At 40.6% G+C, this 20,487-nt stretch overlaps 2 protein-coding genes and 1 non-coding gene across 3 annotated transcripts; 1 reads left to right on the forward strand and 2 right to left on the reverse strand.

Moving 5' to 3' along the window:
* Positions 1-73: 73 nt before the first annotated feature.
* Positions 74-1,849, reverse strand: LOC9640915 (pentatricopeptide repeat-containing protein At4g02750). The gene has a single exon (XM_002993343.2). It carries the CDS (start codon positions 1,847-1,849, stop codon positions 74-76), a length of 1,776 nt encoding a protein of 591 aa, XP_002993389.2.
* A 4,643-nt stretch (positions 1,850-6,492) lies between these two features.
* TRNAV-AAC lies at positions 6,493-6,566 on the reverse strand. Its single transcript has one exon. It is a non-coding gene; the product is annotated as a tRNA-Val (tRNA).
* A 579-nt stretch (positions 6,567-7,145) lies between these two features.
* Positions 7,146-10,837, forward strand: LOC9640916 (LRR receptor-like serine/threonine-protein kinase FLS2). The gene is made up of 3 exons (XM_024667082.1): positions 7,146-10,155; positions 10,212-10,590; positions 10,646-10,837. Exons 1-3 carry the CDS (start codon positions 7,146-7,148, stop codon positions 10,671-10,673), a joined length of 3,417 nt encoding a protein of 1,138 aa, XP_024522850.1. The 3' UTR covers positions 10,674-10,837.
* Positions 10,838-20,487: the final 9,650 nt, after the last annotated feature.

The following is a 20,487-nucleotide window of genomic DNA, read 5'->3' on the forward strand; positions in this document are numbered from 1 at the left end:
TGTGTGCAAAGTTTTTCACACGTTTGATCACAAGGAGAGATTCATATTCACAGTATTACCCAATAGGATGATATCAAACTTCCTGAGTTGTAGCAAGCAAAACATAAGGAGCTGAGTCATGGGGATCGATCCTCCACGCTTGTCCCGCAGCTCGAAAGCTTGCACTAGCGCTGTGATCTTGCCGACAAGCGCCCAGTACCGAGAGCCAGTCTCTCGAGTCAGCAAGAAAGGGCATGCTTCTTATGAGCTCCTCGGCTTGCTGGAAGTAGCCACAGCGAGCGAGGACTGCGAGGATACAGCCATACTGTTGCTTCGAGGGAGCGAGCCGAAAGTTGGAAACCATGGACGTGAAATGAGACCACGAGAGCTGGAGATCGCTACTGTGGCCCGAGAGAACCGACGTGAAAGACGATTCGTCCGGTGGTATGCCTTCTATCAGCATGGCTCTGAAGAGACCTAGGTTGTCGAGTCCATTTCGAGCATACACAGCGAGCAGCGAGTTCCAGGACACTAGATCTCTTTGCGGCATATGACCAAAGCAGGATTTCGCTAGGGAGAGATGACCATTGTTGGCATACCCCGCGAGCAAAGCATTCCACGACGCTGGATCCTTATTTGAGATTTCACGGTCGAACAGGTTCTTTGCTCTGTCCATCCTTCCACTCTGGGCATGCGCAAACAGCATTGTGCTCCAGGAGATGGAGTTTTTCTCGGGCATTTTGTTGAAAAGGCTCTCAGCGTCGGTGTAGCATCCATTGCGGACGTAAGTCAAAAGCATAGCATTCCAGGATGCGAGATCAAAGTCGGGCATGGAATCGAAAACGCACTTTGATTCCTCAAGCTTTCCTTTGGCGGCGTAGCCCACGAGCAAAGCAGTGAGTGTGAAGAAATCCACGGCTGGCATCTGACGTAGAAGACCCCCGGCATCTTCTAGCAGTCCTTTGTGAGTGTAGGCAGCGACCATGGCATTCCACGAGACGAGGTTTCTTTGAGGCATGGAGTCAAAGATGGTCTTTGCGTTGACAAGATCCCCGTTCTCGGCATATGCAGTAAGCATTGTGGTAAACGACACAAGATCTCTAGCGGGCATTGAGTCAAACAGACGTTTTGCCTTGTCAACGCACCGTTGCTGGGAAAAGATGGCAATCATAGTGTGCCATGAAAACAAATCTCTCTCGGGCATCACATAAAAGATACTATACGAATCTTCTAGATGCTCATTGTGGGCAGAAGCTGAAAGCACAGCATTCCAAGAAACAAGATCCCACAGCGGCATCGCATCAAACAACATCTTGGCTTGCTCGAAGTTAGAGCTCTTGGAATATGCCGAGAGCATTGTCGTCCAGGAAACCATGTCGCGGCAAGGAGCAAAATCAAACAAACGTTTTGCCTCCTCAAGATGCCCAGATTGGGCATGTGCCAAGAGCATCACGCTCCAGGAAATGGCGTCCCTCTGGGGCATCTGATCGAACAGCGCCTGAGCAGTGTCAAGTTCCCCGGCCATGACACACGCACTCAGGATCGAATTCCACGCAACGAGATCCCTCTCCGGTGCCTCCCGGAACACAGCCAGTCCCTGGTCCAGATCGCCATTCTGGGCACACGCCGTGATCATGAGATTGAGCGAGAAGCCATCCCTGGGGTCGATCCGATCAAAGACGCGCCGAGCTCGATCGAGGCTGCCGCAACGCCCATACATTTGGAGCAAAAGATTGGAGAGATATGTGCGAGTGTGGGTGGGCAGGCGCTCCTGGATGGACCCAACCGCGGCATCGGTTTCCAGCGCTTGCGCGAGGGTGGAGCAGGATCGAATGAGCCCAACACAATCAAGGACGCTTATCGCCCACATCCGCCATTCCCGTTTAGGTGGTTTAAGGGTTTAGTTTAGGTGGTTATGTATCGACTTCTTCCAGTTTCCACACTAATGGCAAACATTGTAAATAAATCCATTTTAGTAAAAAATAAGTACAAACATTTAACACGAAGCTTGAAATATTCTTTCCTTGTGTTTTTCCTTACGTATTTGTATTTGATACTGCAAATGAGTACTGAGTAATGCTTGAATATCCCTTTCTTTGTGTTATAAAGATGGGATCACTTTGAAAACAAAGCAGAATCCATCCCATGCTATTTAAGCTGATAGTTAGTTGAGTTATTAGGCATTACTGTTCTTTGAGTGTACAATGTCTTCGGATGGGTTGATCAAAGACTTGGAGGGCGCATTCCGAGTGATAAAAAATGAAGAGCGGCTTGCAAGGAGGATCAGGGAGCTGACCAGCGGTCAATGCGTGGACCTGAGAAGATTGAAGACCGAGGAGGGCGAGGACCAGCCAGTCCTCCACCTGGCATGCGAGTCCGGCAACCACGTCGCAGTCAGCGTTCTTCTCAAGAAGTTCGATGCCAGATTGGACATCATGACCAAAGCCGGCACCACGCAGGACACGGCCTTCCACAGGGCAGCAGTAGGGGGCAGCGCCAAAGTGTTGCAAATCCTGATGGATGAGTTGAGGCTCAGGGACCCCAGCAGCGCCAAGCTGAATGTGGCCGATGTGGGGAATAAGTACAATCGCACCCCACTGCACCTCGCACTAGAGACTGGTCAACTGGAGACTGCTCGCTATCTCATCGGTGCCCCAGTCAACGTCCATGCCGAAGACAACTACGGCTACAAGATGCTCCACTTTGCGGCAAAGTCTGGACGCGTGGCAGCCCTTGAGGAGGTAGTCCGGGCGACCAGGGTTGACGTCAACGTGACCAGTAACGATAATATCACCCCGCTGCATTGGGCCGCTCTCCAGGGCGGCGTGGGTGCCGTTGACTGGCTGCTCCGGCATGGCGCTGACTTAACCGTGGCTGACCATGTCCAAGGCTGGCTCCCGCTGCACTATGCGACCCAGCGACTCCAGATTGATGTGGTGGAGCTCCTGCTTCACAAAGCCGGGACTAATCCCTTCGCCACAGCTAAGGATGGGAAAACCGTTGTGGACATGGTCTTCGAGAAAGACAAGAGTGGGAAAAAGCGCCAGCTCAAGATGCTGCTCGAAAAGATGCAGGTCCTGAAGAATATATTCCTGTCAGAGCATATGATCAAGTATGTTGCTCGATATGGAAGCAACAGCACCAACAACTGGCTTGAGAACGAGTTAACGGCTCCGTATCTCCGGGAAACTAAGAGGAAGCTCGTCAAGAAGGTGAGGCTCTTGGAGTGTGCAGCTGAATCCGACAATGTGGAAGCTGTTCAACACTTGGTGCATCTGATCAGGAATCTGCTGATCGAGACCGACAAAGGCGAGTTTCTGGATCAGTTTAAGTGTGCGCTGCAACATGCGCTCCAGCTTGGGAAGCTCGACTTTGCGAAAGCTTTGGCTTTGGAGCTCCTGGATGAAGAGAAGGTGGATCTGGGAGACTGGGTGAGAGATCTTAAGAAAAAGTTTCTGGAGAGGATGACAGTGCCGTTGAAGCAGCTATGGAGAGATTTTCAACTGTCACAGGAGTCGGACAAGCACTCTGGGAGGTTATGGGGATGGGGGAAGAACAGGTATCATTGCGAGGAGAAGAACCTGCCGGGGCAGCTTCCTTTCGCGTTCATACTGGCTTGGATCAGGACCATGCATGAGAAATCTGTGGTGGAAGCCACAGCCGAGTTCATCGAGCATCAGAATCTGTGGGATCATATAGGTTTCAGCAGCAACGTCGACAACACAAAGAAGAATGCGCTGCACTGGGCTGTTCTGTTGGTGAAGCCTGCCGTTGTGGATGAGCTCCTCAAGATCAAAGCTTGTGAAGCGGAGGCAGTAGCTGGGGATGAGAACGACAAAACGCCACATGAACTCGCGGTCGTTGCACATCGCTTGTTTACTTTAGCAGCGGATCGGGCCGATGCAAAGGACGAAAAGCTCAAGCTTGTAGCCATGGCAAAGAATCTAGAGAACATCAAGATCAAGATGCAGGTTGAAAGCCAACCTGTGAAGGATCTTAACGACTTATTGCACAGGGACAGGACGCTCTCTGTAGAGGCCCTGAATGCCATATTGGTCGGATCGGCACTGCTGGCTGGTATAACATTCCAGGGAGTCTTGCAACAGCCAACCACAAACAACAGAACTGGATTGAACATCTTTGCTGCATTCAATTCTCTATCGTTCTTCTTCGGGATGGCCAGTGCAGTCATCGGCGCAACAGGTGTTCTTCCCAAGCGCGACGAGTATATTGGCCACCTTCTCAAAGACCTTAGGTCCAAACTCACTCTCGCTGCAGGCTTGCTCATCATCTCTATTGCATTTGTTCTTGTTGCATTCGCTTCAGCTGGGTTTGGGACCATACACCCTAGCTTCAGGTATGCCATCCTCGTCACAACCGGCATAGGTGGAACATTGTGCCTTTACATGTTGGCTGCGTTTATGAGGCGCATCTATTTACTGTGGTGGGTTACTGAAGGGGATAAAGAAAGTAGCATGAAGAAGGTTGGGTTTCGACCTGCAAGGGATCATAAATCAACAATAGGTTGGAGATTGTGCTAAGTTCTAGGTAGGCAACTTATATGTGTGCATCTCTAATAAGCAGGGAAGATTCACTTGCCGTGCCCAATTTTGTGGGCAAAAAAACAAATAAATAATTTTGTGGTTTAGCCATGGTGCCGGTCCCCATATTGTTGTTCAAACAACATTTTCGTAGCAAATCCAGGGCCTCTAAACTTTGCTCCTCCGCCTCTTAGAATCAGCTTGATAGGGGAGCCATCCTCTTCTTCTCCAGGACGTGCCTTGGCAGTGCACTTACGTGATCACAGGCTTGAGCTTCATCGTCTTGTAGAGAGCTCGAGGGTGGCAGCCGTGAGCGACGGTCGACAGGAAAGATGCATGAGATGCGACAAAGTGGTAAGATTGTGTTTGAAAGGCGCGCATGGTATAATCGGTTCTCATCCAGGCTTTCCATGGCAGCCCATCATTGCCGACAAAATCGGGCAAAAGAGCTGCTGCAATGATCCATCACAGGTAGCACGAGGTACTCGTCCAGGTCACAGGAGCGAGGTGGGTGCTGGCGCCAAAGAATGAAGCAAGACGTTGTTCAGGCGGAGTGAGGGATATACCACTAGGTTGTATTAGATCTCTCAGTCTCTCTCTTGATTGTCTCGCTCTAGACGTCCAAGGAGCCGCAAGAAGGACGATGTGATCGACATCGCCAAGATCATGATGCACAACTCCATGGCCAAGCGTTGCGGTGGGGTGTCCTATGGAGAAAGAGCTCCAAGGATTTGCAAACGGGGAGTGACAAGAGTGACTGGAGATCTATGAGAGCTGGTACGTTGCTCTCTCTCTTTTTTGAGTTTTTGCAGCTTGGCTAAGGTTTGTTTCCTTTCGATCTTTGATCTGGCCTTCCAGTTTTAAGAAAAATCAGATTTTCCTTCATCACAGCTGAGTTGGTCATCTCTCCTCAAACAATCTGAAGCTACTTGTCTTCTGAGAGATCTCCACAGCTTACATCTGCTAACTCTCTCAGACAACTAGCTCGGACCGGGTGAGCTCTTTAGCTTCGAGGGATCGCTGACAGCGTTGAATCTCAGCTTCAACACGCTCACTGGTCCGATCCAGGAATTTGGAAAGCATCTATCACTCGTTAATCGGTGAAATGTGGAGCTCGGACTCCTCGGCTGGCTACGTGTTCTTCGTCTCAAAGGCAACAACATCTCCGGTACGTCGCTTGGGAATTGCTCGCAGCTCGTGGAGATAACTCTCATCGAGAACCGGCAAGCTGCGACAACTCAGGTATACAGGAACAACCTGACAGGCAAAGCCAGGATTGCTAAGCGACTGTTCTGGCATCTCGGGGGAGCTCCTAGTCTCGGAGAACATTTTGGTGGGAAGGATTCCAGAGAAGGTGAAGCTGTGCTCTGCTCTACCTCTGGGGAAACAGGCTGACGGGTTCTGCTTTGTCCAACTGCATGGAGCTTGTCCAGCTTCTACTCGATGGTAGACAGGACCTTTCTGGGGAACAGGTTGACGATCCTGAGTATTCACTCCAATATGCTCTCGCGTGCGATTCCAGAATCGGTGGCAAACTGTTCCTCACCATACTCTGTGGACGAGAATCGCCTATCCGGAAGCATACCCCGATCTGTCAAAGGTAGCGCTCGAGGAAAACCAGCTTAGCGGCTGGATCCCGGAGGAGATTGTGCCGAGGACCAGCTCCGCGACATAGGCCTTTTGCAGAGTTGTCGCTAGTCGAACTGACTTGAAGGATTCCTCCGCAACTAGGCCGCTCTACAGGCTGGTGGAGCACTACTACTGCATCGGCCGCGCAAACGAGCTGGGGGATGGTGGAGATGCCTGGGCGCTTGCAAGTAGTGCAAGAACGACAGAACATATGTTGGCGGTGTCAGGAATCGAACCGGAAATTACACAGTGATAAGCAACTAACACTTTTCAGTCGAACAGGTTCTTTTCAACTTGGGGTATTTGGAACAAATATGTGAAACGCATTTCTGAAAACTTTATTTGGCTTCATCCAGGTTCGAACTGGAGACCTTCAGTGTGTTAAACTGACGTGATGACCAACTACACCATGAAACCATCATTGAAAGTAAACCATGATTAACCTAATACATGTAAACTTTGTTTTGTGATTCCCCGGGTTTGACATGGACTTCCTACTCTTCCGGCAAAGATTTTGTAAATGTACGTGCTTGATCTGAGCTTTGCCGCCAACAATGGCTACAATCTCATCAGCTTCAATATAGCCAACTTTCTGGTCGACTGGATCTCCTAAACGTCGGATCATCTGCCACCCGAGCTCTCTACAAGATGATGGAGCTCACAACATCGTCCTGGTCACCAAGGGGAGCATCGAAGCTGCGAGAAATTATCTGACAAGACAAGAGGCCGTGAGGAATGAGCGGCATTAGGGCAGAAGAGTTGCAGCAATGCCTCGCAGGTAGGTGTTCGTGGTGAGGTAGGCGCAGCGCCGTGTCAAAGATCGGTCTCCATCGCCAAGGAGACGGGAAGGGTCTGCGCATAGAAAGTTCATCGTTCCGCGGCGCTGGTGATCAAAGTGCTCAACGAGCCAGAGAAGGACCGCAAGAAGGTGAAGTGACGTGATCGACATCGCTAAGATCATAGGAGTTCAAGGGGATTGTCAAGGAGATCTTGGGCATGGGCGTCGCGGTGGGGTGTACTGTGGATGGAAAGAGCCCGAGCGAGGTGGAGGTCCCTGAGCTCTTTTTTTCTTTTGACCTTGGCTTTGGTTTTTCCTTTCGATCTGTGGTTCAGTTCCACCGACCACGGTCTCCGAACGCGGTCACAAAGTCGAAAAGACTTTCCGTGAGTCTTTTTGTCTTTCTTCCCCACTATCGCATCTGCTGGTCAGGACTCAGGTTGGTCTTGTTTCACTCTGGGATAGAAATGAAGCTTGTGGCTATGGAGGTGGAGGTGATCACTCTGCTTTTCATCGCCTTCTCACATTTCGCGTGCTGCTATGGTTTTAATTTGGAACAGCAGGACAGGAAAGCGTTGGAAACAGACGAAGCTCTCGTCCTTCTGTCTTTCAAGCGAGCCTTGTCGCTTCAAGTTGACGCACTTCCGGACTGGGACGAGGCAAACCGCCAGAGTTTCTGCTCGTGGACGGGTGTTCGTTGCTCCTCAAACAACACAGTGACGGGGATTCATCTCGGAAGTAAGAACTTTTCTGGCTCCTTGTCTCCTCTTCTGGGAGATCTCCGTAGCTTGCAGCAGCTAAATCTCTCGGACAACTCTCTCAGTGGAAACATACCGGGTGAGCTCTTTAGCCTTGATGGATCGCTGACAGCGTTGAATCTCAGCTTCAACACTCTCACTGGTCCGATCCCGTCCACCATCTACGCCTCCAGGAATTTGGAAAGCATCGACCTCTCCCGCAACTCGTTAACCGGTGGAGTACCTGTGGACCTCGGGCTCCTCGGCCGGCTGCGTGTTCTTCGTCTCGAAGGCAACAACATCACCGGCAGTGTTCCTGCGTCGCTTGGCAATTGCTCGCAGCTCGTGGAGCTAAGTCTCATCGAGAACCAGCTCGATGGTGAGATCCCGGAAGAACTCGGCAAGCTGCGACAGCTCAGGTACCTCCGGCTCTACAGAAACAAGCTGACAGGCAACGTTCCAGGATCACTGAGCAACTGTTCTGGCATCGAGGAGCTCCTCGTCTCTGAGAACTTTTTGGTGGGAAGGATTCCAGAAAGTTATGGCTTGCTCTCGAAGGTGAAGCTGCTCTACCTCTGGGGAAACAGGCTGACGGGTTCTATACCGAGCTCTTTGTCCAACTGCACGGAGCTTGTCCAGCTTCTACTCGATGGAAACAGCTTGACAGGACCTTTGCCACCCGAGCTGGGGAACAGGTTGACGAAGCTCCAGATCCTGAGCATTCACTCCAACATACTCTCAGGTGTGATTCCAGAATCAGTGGCAAACTTTTCGTCACTCCACTCGCTGTGGTCTCACGAGAATCGCTTCTCCGGAAGCATACCCCGATCACTGGGAGCAATGAGAGGCCTGTCAAAGGTAGCACTTGAAAAAAACCAACTTGGCGGCTGGATCCCGGAGGAGATAGGAAACGCATCGCGACTCCAGGTGCTGAGGCTACAGGAAAACCAGCTCGAGGGTGAGATCCCAGCGACGCTCGGCTTTTTACAGGATCTACAGGGGTTGTCGCTACAATCGAACAGACTTGAAGGAAGGATTCCTCCGGAACTAGGCCGGTGTTCTTCGCTAAACTACTTGAAGCTCCAGGACAATAGGCTTGTAGGGACGATTCCAAGCAACTTAAGTCAGCTCTCGCAGCTGAGAAATCTGGACGTGTCGAGAAATCAGCTCACAGGGGTCATTCCAGCGAGTCTCTCGAGCTGCTTCCGGCTAGAAAACGTCGACCTTTCTTACAACTCTCTCGGCGGTAGCATTCCACCACAGGTTCTCAAGCTTCCAGCTCTCCTCTCGGGATTTAATCTCTCGCACAACAGGTTGACGGGAGAGATTCCACGAGACTTTGCGAGCATGGTTTTGGTCCAGGCAATCGATCTCTCTGCCAACCAGTTGACGGGATTCATACCAGAGAGCCTTGGAGCTTGCACAGGACTTGCAAAGCTGGACCTTTCGTCCAACCTCTTGACTGGAGAGATCCCGCCAGCACTGGGAGATCTCTCAGGACTTTCCGGAGCTCTAAATCTCTCGAGGAACAACATAACTGGGAGTATACCCGAGAAGCTCTCCAAGTTGAAGGCTCTGTCGCAATTGGATCTGTCACACAACCAACTTTCCGGGTTCGTTCCAGCTCTGGATCTTCCAGACCTTACTGTTCTTGATATTTCGTCCAACAACTTGGAAGGCCCAATACCGGGGCCTTTGGCAAGCTTCTCTTCTTCCTCGTTTACGGGAAACTCCAAGCTTTGCGGGCCAAGTATCCACAAGAAATGCCGCCATAGACATGGTTTCTTCACCTGGTGGAAAGTTCTCGTTGTCACTGTCACGGGAACTTTGGTACTACTGCTGCTGCTGCTGGTGATCGCAGCTGCTTACGTACTCAAAATCCATCGACAAAGCATCGTTGAGGCACCGACTGAAGATATTCCTCACGGCCTCACGAAATTCACCACTAGCGATCTTTCTATAGCCACGGACAACTTTAGCAGCAGCAACGTAGTCGGAGTTGGAGCTTTGAGCAGTGTTTACAAAGCACAGCTACCGGGAGGACGCTGCATTGCCGTGAAGAAGATGGCATCGGCGAGAACCTCTCGCAAGCTTTTCTTGAGGGAGCTCCATACTTTGGGGACGCTGAGGCATCGCAACCTTGGACGAGTTATTGGATACTGCTCGACGCCGGAGCTCATGGCTATAATCCTCGAGTTTATGCCAAATGGAAGCCTCGACAAGCAGCTTCACGATCATCAGAGCCGACTAGAAGCTTTTAGCACCTGGGAAGTCCGCTATAAGATCGCTCTGGGAACTGCTCAGGGACTGGAATACCTTCATCACCAATGCAGCTCGCCAGTTCTTCACTGCGATCTCAAGCCATCTAACATTCTCCTCGACTCGGAGCTACAATCTCGCATAAGTGACTTTGGGATCTCCAAAGTGAGAGTGCAAAACACGAGAACGACGACGTCGAGCTTCAAAGGGACGATTGGATACGTAGCACCAGGTAAAGCTTCCAAAGTCTCTCTTTTATTTTTTCCTCCTTCAATATTGGGTTTTCAGAGTATAGCTACTCAAGCATTCCCTCGACGAAAGGGGACGTTTTCAGCTATGGAGTAGTTTTGTTGGAACTTGTCACTGGGAAGCGTCCGACTGGTAACTTTGGAGATGGGACGAGCCTAGTTCAGTGGGCTCGTAGTCACTTTCCTGGAGAAATAGCGAGCCTTTTGGACGAGACCATCGTTTTCGATCGTCAAGAGGAACATCTCCAGATACTGCAAGTCTTCGCAGTGGCACTGGCATGCACGAGAGAGGATCCACAACAAAGACCCACCATGCAAGATGTGCTCGCCTTCCTGACGAGAAGGAAAGCTGAGCACGAAGAGCACTGCATTGAAACGCTTGCGCATGCTTCCAGCCCATACGATGCCATTGACACGAGGTAAGAAGTTATGCGAGCCTGACCAAAAGAAAAGCTAACATGAAGCTTCGAACAGGGAGGAGAAATTTGTGAGCACAAGCTGAGAGTAAGGTTTTTCAAATGGTCTCATATGGAGGATATGGAGGTAAGACTCTTGAAGTTCCTTTGCATGGATTCTCCGAGGTACTGAGAGCGTTTGGAGCTGAAGTTATAATGTGGAAGGATGAAGCTGATATTTCAGTAAAATTCAAACTATCAATTAAGTAAAGTTTTTATATATAATTGTACATAAGATGGACTCTAATTATAGGAGTCTTTGACTAGGAGAAGTATAATTTTTTTATAAAGACGTGATGTATATTAATATGTATAATGATATAAATTTTAGTTGGCAGAGAAAAACCATCAACACTGATCTTGGGAGTGATGCCTAAGAAAATAAATGTGGCACCAGAGAATGATACCTAAGAAAATAAATGTAGCATCTTCAATAATTTCCATTAAAGAAATCAATGGACTTATATATGTTTAAAGATTTTTAGTTTTCATAAGAAAAACCTTGGTAGTGGATATACTTAAAATATGTTTGGATATTCTAGGATATTCTACCATTTAATGGTTAATATTTGTTTAGATTAATCTTGTATTTATAATCTATAAACTTTCCCAAACACTTGCTAGTATATTCTTGTTTAATCTACCATCTAATGGTTGATATGAAATAATCTTGATTTATAAATTATAAACATGTTTATAATTATTGATCAATTCGATTATTAAAAAACACTACTGTTAAGCATACCAAGCATTGCAATATGGAACACATAACAGATTATTTTTTATTTAGCTTTCATATATATAACTAAGGGTTTAAACACAATTTAAAATCCTTAATCCTTATCTTAATCAAAGATGAAAAAAGTTATAATTATCCTTGAAGGATAATTTTTTTTGCAATATTTTGCTTAATGTTCATGATTATGCTTTTGTTTTTGTTCCATTATTCTTATGTTTTTTGTAAACCTCTGTTAGTATTTTACTAGATCTAGGATTTTAGATATTTTTTTCAATCTTCATTACATTCTTTTCTTCTATCAAGCCACACCATCATTAATCAAGGAGTATATAAATTAAAGTAGCTATAATTGCTATATTAAATTAAACTTTTAGTGTTATGGGGCATAATCACCATCTTTGGTGTGTTACTATCACCAATTTTCATACAATATGATTGTATAATATTTTTTATTCTTGGTGTTCTACTGTCTCCCATTAAAGTATGATCATAACATCGATTAGAGAGGTATAGAAAATGTAGTTCAGTTCTTGGAGAATATTTAAGGATCAAATATAGGAAAATGATATTTACAAATTTGAGTGGATTCCTACTAATGAGGAATTCAATTTGATCATTTTTCTTTACCTTATGTTATTTCTCAACTTTTTTTATTACTTTATTTTTACCCCCTTTTTAGATTTTTAGTGTTTTATCCTCATCTACAACATTTTGTTCTATGGCACATTGATCATTTTTTACTTTTTTGATTTTAATATTGAGTTTTATTAGTAAAGTTTTTGATCAGTGTCTTTTTTTTTTCTTCCACAATCTTTATTCCTCAATATTTTTTTATTTTCTCCTCTTTATCTTGATGTTTCAGACATTTTTATCTTCAAAGTAGTGGTTAGAGAGGACAAACAAAAGTCAAACCTTAATGACAAGTAGATATGGTAATAGAGTAAGGACAAATTATATAAATTGTGGACAAGTGTAACAAGTTCAAATAAAACATTCAATCTTGATGTAGTAAAGCCAAATAGATAGTGGAATAAGGCTAAATATAGATAATAAGTGTAGAGTTTATGCTTTAAAGTGTTTTTTTCCTTTGAAGTAGGATGTGGAAGATAAATGGAGTAAATTCAACCTCTTATAGGTGGTGCTAGACAAAGATAAATGTAATGAGTTTGATTTTATGCAAGTATTAAAAGTTGACTAAAAGGAAGATATAAATTTTACTAATAGCCTTGAGTCCAATGCAAGCAACCAAAAAAATTTAAACTTGAAAGATGATTTATAAAGGTTTAAATATATATATATATATATATATATATATATATATATATATATATATATATATATATATATATATATATATATATATATATATATATATATATATATATATATATATATATATATATATATATATATATATATATATATATATAAAAGGGCTTATGAACAAGAGTGTATCCATTTTTCGAATTGATTAATAGTTTTGGAATATCATCTTGGAAAGTCTAAATTCATAAGGTTATATTTGGTATTAAAAAAGTATCAAGTCCAACTCTATTTATTAGTTAGTGTTCAAAATAATTGTAAGCTCTTGAGTTTGGAATTCCCAAGAGGTCATCCAGCCCAATACTATTCAAACCCAAGGACATTTAACCCTAAATATCTTAAAACCCTTAACCAATTGAAAAAGGGGGTGTATTTTTGTGCATAAGCCATTTCCTTTTATATTTAAACCTTTATGGATTGCTTCTTGAGTTGTTCTTTTTTGTTGCTTATAATAATCTTTACATTCTATAAATATGCCAAACTAAAAACACTTTCTATAAATACTTAGTGGGACTGAACAAAACTAACACAAAGGGGCATGATAGTGAGACTGTTTTGGCAAACACAGTAATCTATCACTTAACGAGTATTGAGGGACTAATCTCAATACCACAAGGGTTCCCAACACTAGCAAGTGTAAATTAATGATTGAGTTTTTCTAACTAGATCAAATACCCTTCACTAATAGCATTTAAGAATTCTGTCCTTATATTCTTTTGGCTAAGTGTATATATAAAGATTAATTTTTTAAGTGGAGACTAAAAAGAGTTCAACAATACTGACTTCTTGCCATTATGGCAATAAAGAAAGAATATCTAAAAGGACTAGCCGATAAATAACTTTTAATTTTTATAATTACGTTTATGACATTCTCCCTCTCATTAGGGAAAATCGATATCTTGCACTTCTTTATCCAATTGGGTTTATTAGAGTTTTTTTTAGAAAGTCTAAATTTAGAAGTTTACATCCAAGTTAATGATTTAAAGATGGGATACTCATGGATTGTAATAGCTCTCAAAATCCTTTATTCAGTTGAAAGTTATGGATTTAATATTGGTTTGAGCATTTGGATTCACCAAAATTCCATAAATGACCATTGTGTTTTGGGTTTTATTTTTGTTGTGGTTATTAGCAATTACATTGTATAGATCAAAGGTCTTGTAGAAGTTTTATATTCTTGCGTATTACCTATTACTTTGCTTAGGTAATATACTAATTATAAATAGCATATGGACAATTCATTTAGGACTGAATCTAATCTATCTATTCCTATATATAAGTAGAGAGCAAATAAGTTTTAAAGATTTAATTTAAATTGGTTCAATTAGTATGAGGATGCATATTTCAAATCAAACAAGTCAAAGTTATAAATTACTTTTATCAATGCTATTAAAAATATTTAAAAAAGTTATTGTTATATAAATTTGATAATTTTTCTATATATTTCTTCAAATTTAATAAATCTGCATAAATAAATTTTAATTAAAGATTGAGTTGACTATTTCAATATTATCAATTATTTCAATGATAGTAATATAACATTTATAGGAAGTTTTAGATTATTTTAATATTTATCTGTCTTTTTATTTATAATAGCAATAAAAATTAATTATATTTGAAATTTTAATAAATACTATAAGCTTATAAAATTATTATTATGATATTTTAGATTTTAAGATATATATATATATATATATATATATATATAGAATTTATTTATTACACTTTTTAAATAACTTTTAATTACCTTATGAAATTTTATAATAATAATTAATATTCCATAATTATAACTATTTATATGATTTATAGTTCTTTTTATATTTTTAGCCATCAATTTTTATCTCATGATCTTAAATACATGAAGTATATTTAAAATAGATTAATACATTTATTTTAGAAATATTGTTTAGTAATTATTTTTTAGTAATTTTATTATAAAACTTTGTTACTTCTAAACTTTCCATATAAGGATATTTATATCTATGAGGTCCAAGTTTCTGATTACGATGCTATATACTAATATTTGCATAGTGGGATTTAATAGTCATCAGATTAGTTTTAATCCTAACCATTCGGACCTATATATAAACTAGGATTTTTGAGCTTATTAATATGTACATTTCTGTATTTCATTTCCATATTCTAGACACTTATATTAGTGAAAATGAGGGGCAATTTTGATTGTCCATAAAGAGTACTTGGATTTGGGATTTTGGTTTAAATCTAGCTTTTGTAATCTCTCTTTCCTTATAGTTTTTTCAATTTGTTCTTTTTTGTTTTTTTTCTTTTTTGTATGGCAGGGTAATAACTTCCTCCTCTAACTTTTGAGCAGTAATTGGTGTAGTTGCGTGATGTTATGTGATTACAGTTGAACAAATAAACTTAGTTGATAGCAACATTTATAACACATGGTACAACTCTTATTGTTTTTGCTGCCAATCCTTGTGTCCAACTAGAGTTTTTCTATAGGAATCCTAGGGATGATATGTACCATTGTTTCGATCACTTTAAGATGATTGCTACATATTACTTTTGGAATGATGTTCAGTGTTTGTGTCAATTTTTCACATGTTTTCAAAGGATGTCACTGCAATGGTATAATGGTTTGAGCGGAACCATTTGTAGGGATTGAAGCATTCTCCTAGATATCTTCAAACATGCATTTAGACATGTTAATGATTGTGATGATACTTTTTAATAATTATATCGTTTTTGTCAAAGGCCATCTAAGTCAATGATGTAATTTAGCATTCTTTTCTAAAGCCTCTTACTTTATCTAAAGATAAATATGTTGGAGCGAATTAAGTTGGGAATGTTGTGACTAGTGCTTCATCAAGATCTTGTAAAATTTATATATGCACTTATTCCAGCCATCCTTAATGATGCTCTTTGTTTGGCACAACATTATAAAATATCACATCTTTCACTTCTTGCTACACATTCTTTAACTCCATTTCTTATAGGAAATGGTTCTATTTTAATGGAGGTTGATGTTGTTACTGCCCAAGTTCAAAGATAAGGGCAAGGACGTGGTTATGACTGTAATATCCACTATTAGGCTTATAATAAAATTAATTACACTTATGGGTGTTTTTGGTATTTTTCGGATTGGTGACCTTTATTTCTTGGGTGGAGACCTTGGCATCAACAAAGTGGAAGGTCTAGGTACTGAGATGCTTATGGGAAACGAGGAGCTAAATGAGTAGTGAAGAGTCCTTATGCAAATAAGTCAGTGATCCCTTCATCTTTATTTTAGGAGTATCATTAAAGGGTTTATTTGACACTAATTCATTTAGTGTTTACTTTTCAAGTTTATTTTTATAACAAAAAGTCTCTTATTATTCTCTTTATATTGGTTGATACAGATTTAAATTTATCTTCTATTATTTGGCCTGTTACCACATGTTGTTGTTTATATTTGCGTTATGTGGCAGAGTTAGTTTTCATTCTTTATGGCAATGGCTATACACACACATGTGTATGAGATGAGGCAAACCTAATTGTGTGTGTAGGCAATCTCAAACTTGAGCTACAATCATTGCAGTTGGTGTCGACTCAAGCTTTTGCCTCATCCTTGGTATAGATTAATTGTGCCACAATTATGCCAAATGTGACTTTGAAGCTTCTCCCCTTTGTCTCATGTTTCTTTATATTTCTTCCATTCTTTTTAGTTTTATTCTTTTTTGTCTCTTTGGTTTTACCTTTACTTCAATCACTTTTATTTCCTCATTACTTCCTTTTATGTTTTCATCTTCTCCCTCTATTCCCTCTTCCAATCCCTCTGATATTCCTTGTGTTGCAGAAATTGACTAACTCATAAAGGACGATCTCTTTGAATTTGACTTATTGTCTGGGGCTAAAATTGCAACACGTCATCTTATTCCAACTAGGATGCTTATCCAATTAAGGTTCATGTTTGTTATCAATCATTAAAAGAGATTAAGATTTCACATACAAATATCAAAGAGATGTTAGAAAAATGTATTATTCAAAAGTCGTAGAGTCCTTGAGCATGTGAATTTCATCTTGTGAAAAAGCTTGATAGGAGTATTCATTTTTGCATCGACTATCATTCATTAAATAAAGTGACGATTTCGGATGTGTACTCTCTCCCTCACACTATTGATCTCTTGAATCATTTAGGGGGAAATTATTAATTCATCAAGTTAGATTTTACTTCTAGGTACTGACAAATGCTATTGATCGAGGAAGATATTTCTAAAATTCCTTTTCATACACCATTTAATTTGTATGAGTTCTTAGTGATGCGGTTTAGTTTAAATAATACTCTAGTGACTTTTTAATGAATAATGGACGAGGTTCTTTATGATATGACAAAAGAGAACTTGTGTTATTGGTGCCAGCAACTTCATTACATCGTAAATCGTCACTAAGTTATTAGCAATGATATCTTGAGAGGATATAAGAGGAACACATCCATGATGTTCATAAAGTGTTGAATTAACTATGGGAAGTTTGTTTCAAACTAAAGCAATCAAAGTGCATGTTTAGGTCCAAAAACACCACTTATCATGGGTACTATATTTCTTGTGAAGGTTTGTAAGTTATGGTTATTTTCAAGTTCTCTATTCTAAAGTGTGTGAATGATGTATAGTGTTTTTAAAGCAAAGTGCAATATCTCAATTATTTTGTTAATCACCCTTTTGATTATACTACACTATTGCAAGTATTGTTAAAGTTGTCAAAGTTGTCTTTCATTTGATCTATGGATTATGAATGGGTGTTTACGAATCTCAAAGAGTTATTGACAACTCCTTCAGTTTTGACATATTTTAACTACACTCGACCTTTTATTTTGCACATGGATGCTTTTGATATAGATTTTGGAGGTGTGTTGATGCAAAAGAACTTGAGTGTGTCTGGTCAATACCACCCTATTACATACATTAGTTATATATTACAATCAAAAGAGATGAATTACTCCATAATATAGAATGAGTGTTTAATAGTAGTTTGGGGTTTTAAAAAACTTCATGCTTATTTATATAGTTCTTAGACATTATTAAAAGGTGATTATGTTATAGTTACTTTGTTATTAAAGTAGAAGAGTTTAATTGGTTATACTATTCGATGGGCTTTGAAACTTTAAATATATGATTTCGATATTGTTCATCACCTAAAAAGTTCTATGGCTAATATTGATGCCCTTTCTCAAGCTCTTTTTCCTTATTTGTTCTTTTATTATGTTTCTGACTAGCCTATTATTCCAATATCTATAGATTTTTTGGACAAAAATTCCGTGTTATCAAAAGTTGTTATACTTGATGTTGAGTGTCTACAAGGTGTGAAGTAAGATTTACCTTCTTTGGATGAGGTTTGTAAGGCTCAAAGGTTGAGCCATAAATCCAAAGGCTTTGCAATGTGTTTTAAAATCTTAAATCACTTGTTGATGACTTGTTATTTTAGCATTTACATTCTTGATATCGCCTTAAGGATGACTTTCTTTATTTTATGAGGATAGATCCTAATAATCATTTATGACTAGTGGTGCATTTGATTTTTATTCCACGCTTACCATGATTCTTTTATTCTAAGCAGGCATATGAGACATTGTCATGTGACTAAGAAGTTGCGTAGATCTTTCTATTGGTTGAAGATGCGACATGATGTTACTTGGTATGTGCGTAACTATGTTTGGTTTAGGGTTTATATTACTCCCCCTCGTGCTGTAAAATGATGGTTGAAATCAATTACAATTTCCTATTTATTTGAGTTGGTAGTGTTTGATTTGATGGGGCCTTTTCCACAATCAACTGTTGACAATGAATATATTATTATTGACTACTTCACTCACTTGGTGGAAGTTGAAATGCTTACTAATGCGTCTGCAATTGTTGTTAGATACTTCCTCCTCAATCAAGTAATATTCTAACATTCCTATTTAGAATGAATTTTTTCAGATAATAGTCTCGCATTTATGGTTAAGGCATTTCATATCATAACATTTCAGTTAGGGATACACCACACTTTTATGAGTGTTTATTATCCGCAGTCAAATGGTTTAGTAGAACATTTTGTTCAAGCCTTTAAAGATTGCAAAATACTTAAATTTTCAATATTTAGATTGTAATGGTTATTTATTGTCTCTTCAATATGCATATATCATAGGGGTGCAGAGTTTTATTGGTGTTTTACTATATGAACTTTTATATGGTCATAATTTGGTACTACCAACAGAGTTAAGTTTACTTTTGCAATTGTCATTAACTACCATTTATGATCAATATTTGACAAGTATTTTTTCATTAGTCCAAGCATCTGCCAAATACCTTGGCCACATACAAATGGGACAACAATGGTGTTATAACTCCTATCATTGTTCACCTGCGAAGTACAATATAAATGACTTAGTGCTAGTCTATTTTCCCAATTTTATAGTATATGGTTTGTCTAAGGGGCTCCTTGCTCAGTGGAAGGGACCGTATTGAGTGTTATGGCAAGTTGGATTGCAAGTTTATAAGGTTTGGCATGATATTTAACAGACCAATCCTCCAAAAATTATGCATATGCAACAATTAAAACACATTGTACAAAGGGATTAAAAACAACTAACACTACCTATAAACTCACTGATGCCTCCTTTTGATGTTCTTTTAGATCTTAGCCCATCCACTAGAAAACCCTAATTATCTTTCATCATTGTGAGGTGTACTAATATTAGCATAATAGAATTTTGATAGTCGTTAGATTGGTTTAGGACCACTTGTTCCTATATATAGGGTTTTTGGGATAATTGATATGCATATCTCTATATTCTATTTTTATATCCATACATTCATATATCAATATTAATATCTATTAATGTTTGGTTGAAGATATACTACTTTTTGCATTTTGTATCTATGTGCTAGAATGATATTCTATACTTTCAAAAAACCTTCACTTGATCTCTCTTTCACCATTGAGATCAATTCTGAAACTTAAACCACATTTACCACATTTTTAAGATTTAGATATGTACATCTGGAAAATAGAATATTATCTGAAAACAATTTTATACATATCCAATCTCAAATCAAATAAGGGAGATATAGTAGTCAATAACAAAAATTCTAATTATTAATAATACCATGTGGACACAATTTCGCACCAACCAAAGATCCCACAATTCCCCTTGTTTGTGAGCATTGAAAACTTATCACTCTAACCTACATTGTTCTTGAGATAAAGCCCTTTCCCACTTCTAATAAATTTGGTCATTTGCTGATCCCTCTGTTTTCACAATCTTCAGCTTGCATTTGCTGATAGACATAAGCTTTTCATCTGAAACTGGGGGACGAGTGGTGCCATCAATAGACGTTGTGAACCACATCTGCGAGCATGTGTCCAAGTTCGTAGAGTAGTTTTTGTGTTGCAGCAGCCAACTTGGAGATCTTGGAAGATTGAAACGCAAAGAAATTTGCATGGAGGTGTGGGCATAGTCCATGACAATCCAGGATTCTCCATTTGCTACCGATGCTAGACTTGCTGTTCAAACGAGAAAGAAGCATTGACATTTTTTTTGCCAGAATTCTCACGTCTTAGATTCCTCTTATAATATGTGATGTTTGCTTGTGATATGCTTCGTGTTCTCTGTTTGTTAGTGTGTTACACTGTTTTCTAGAATGGATATTCCAAGTCAAGATTACAGAAATTGTAGCTATTTGTTCACTCGTTTTTCCTGGTATTTTACACAACTCTTTAGTTAAACTCTGGATTTTCTTCACTTGGAATCTCTCTTGGAGGCCACATATGGCGAGGAATCCATTTGCCATCCGATAGTTTCTTCATGTTCTTAA

This window comes from Selaginella moellendorffii, unplaced genomic scaffold (assembly GCF_000143415.4).
Source record: "Selaginella moellendorffii unplaced genomic scaffold, v1.0 SELMOscaffold_154, whole genome shotgun sequence".
NCBI classification, from domain to species: domain Eukaryota; kingdom Viridiplantae; phylum Streptophyta; class Lycopodiopsida; order Selaginellales; family Selaginellaceae; genus Selaginella; species Selaginella moellendorffii.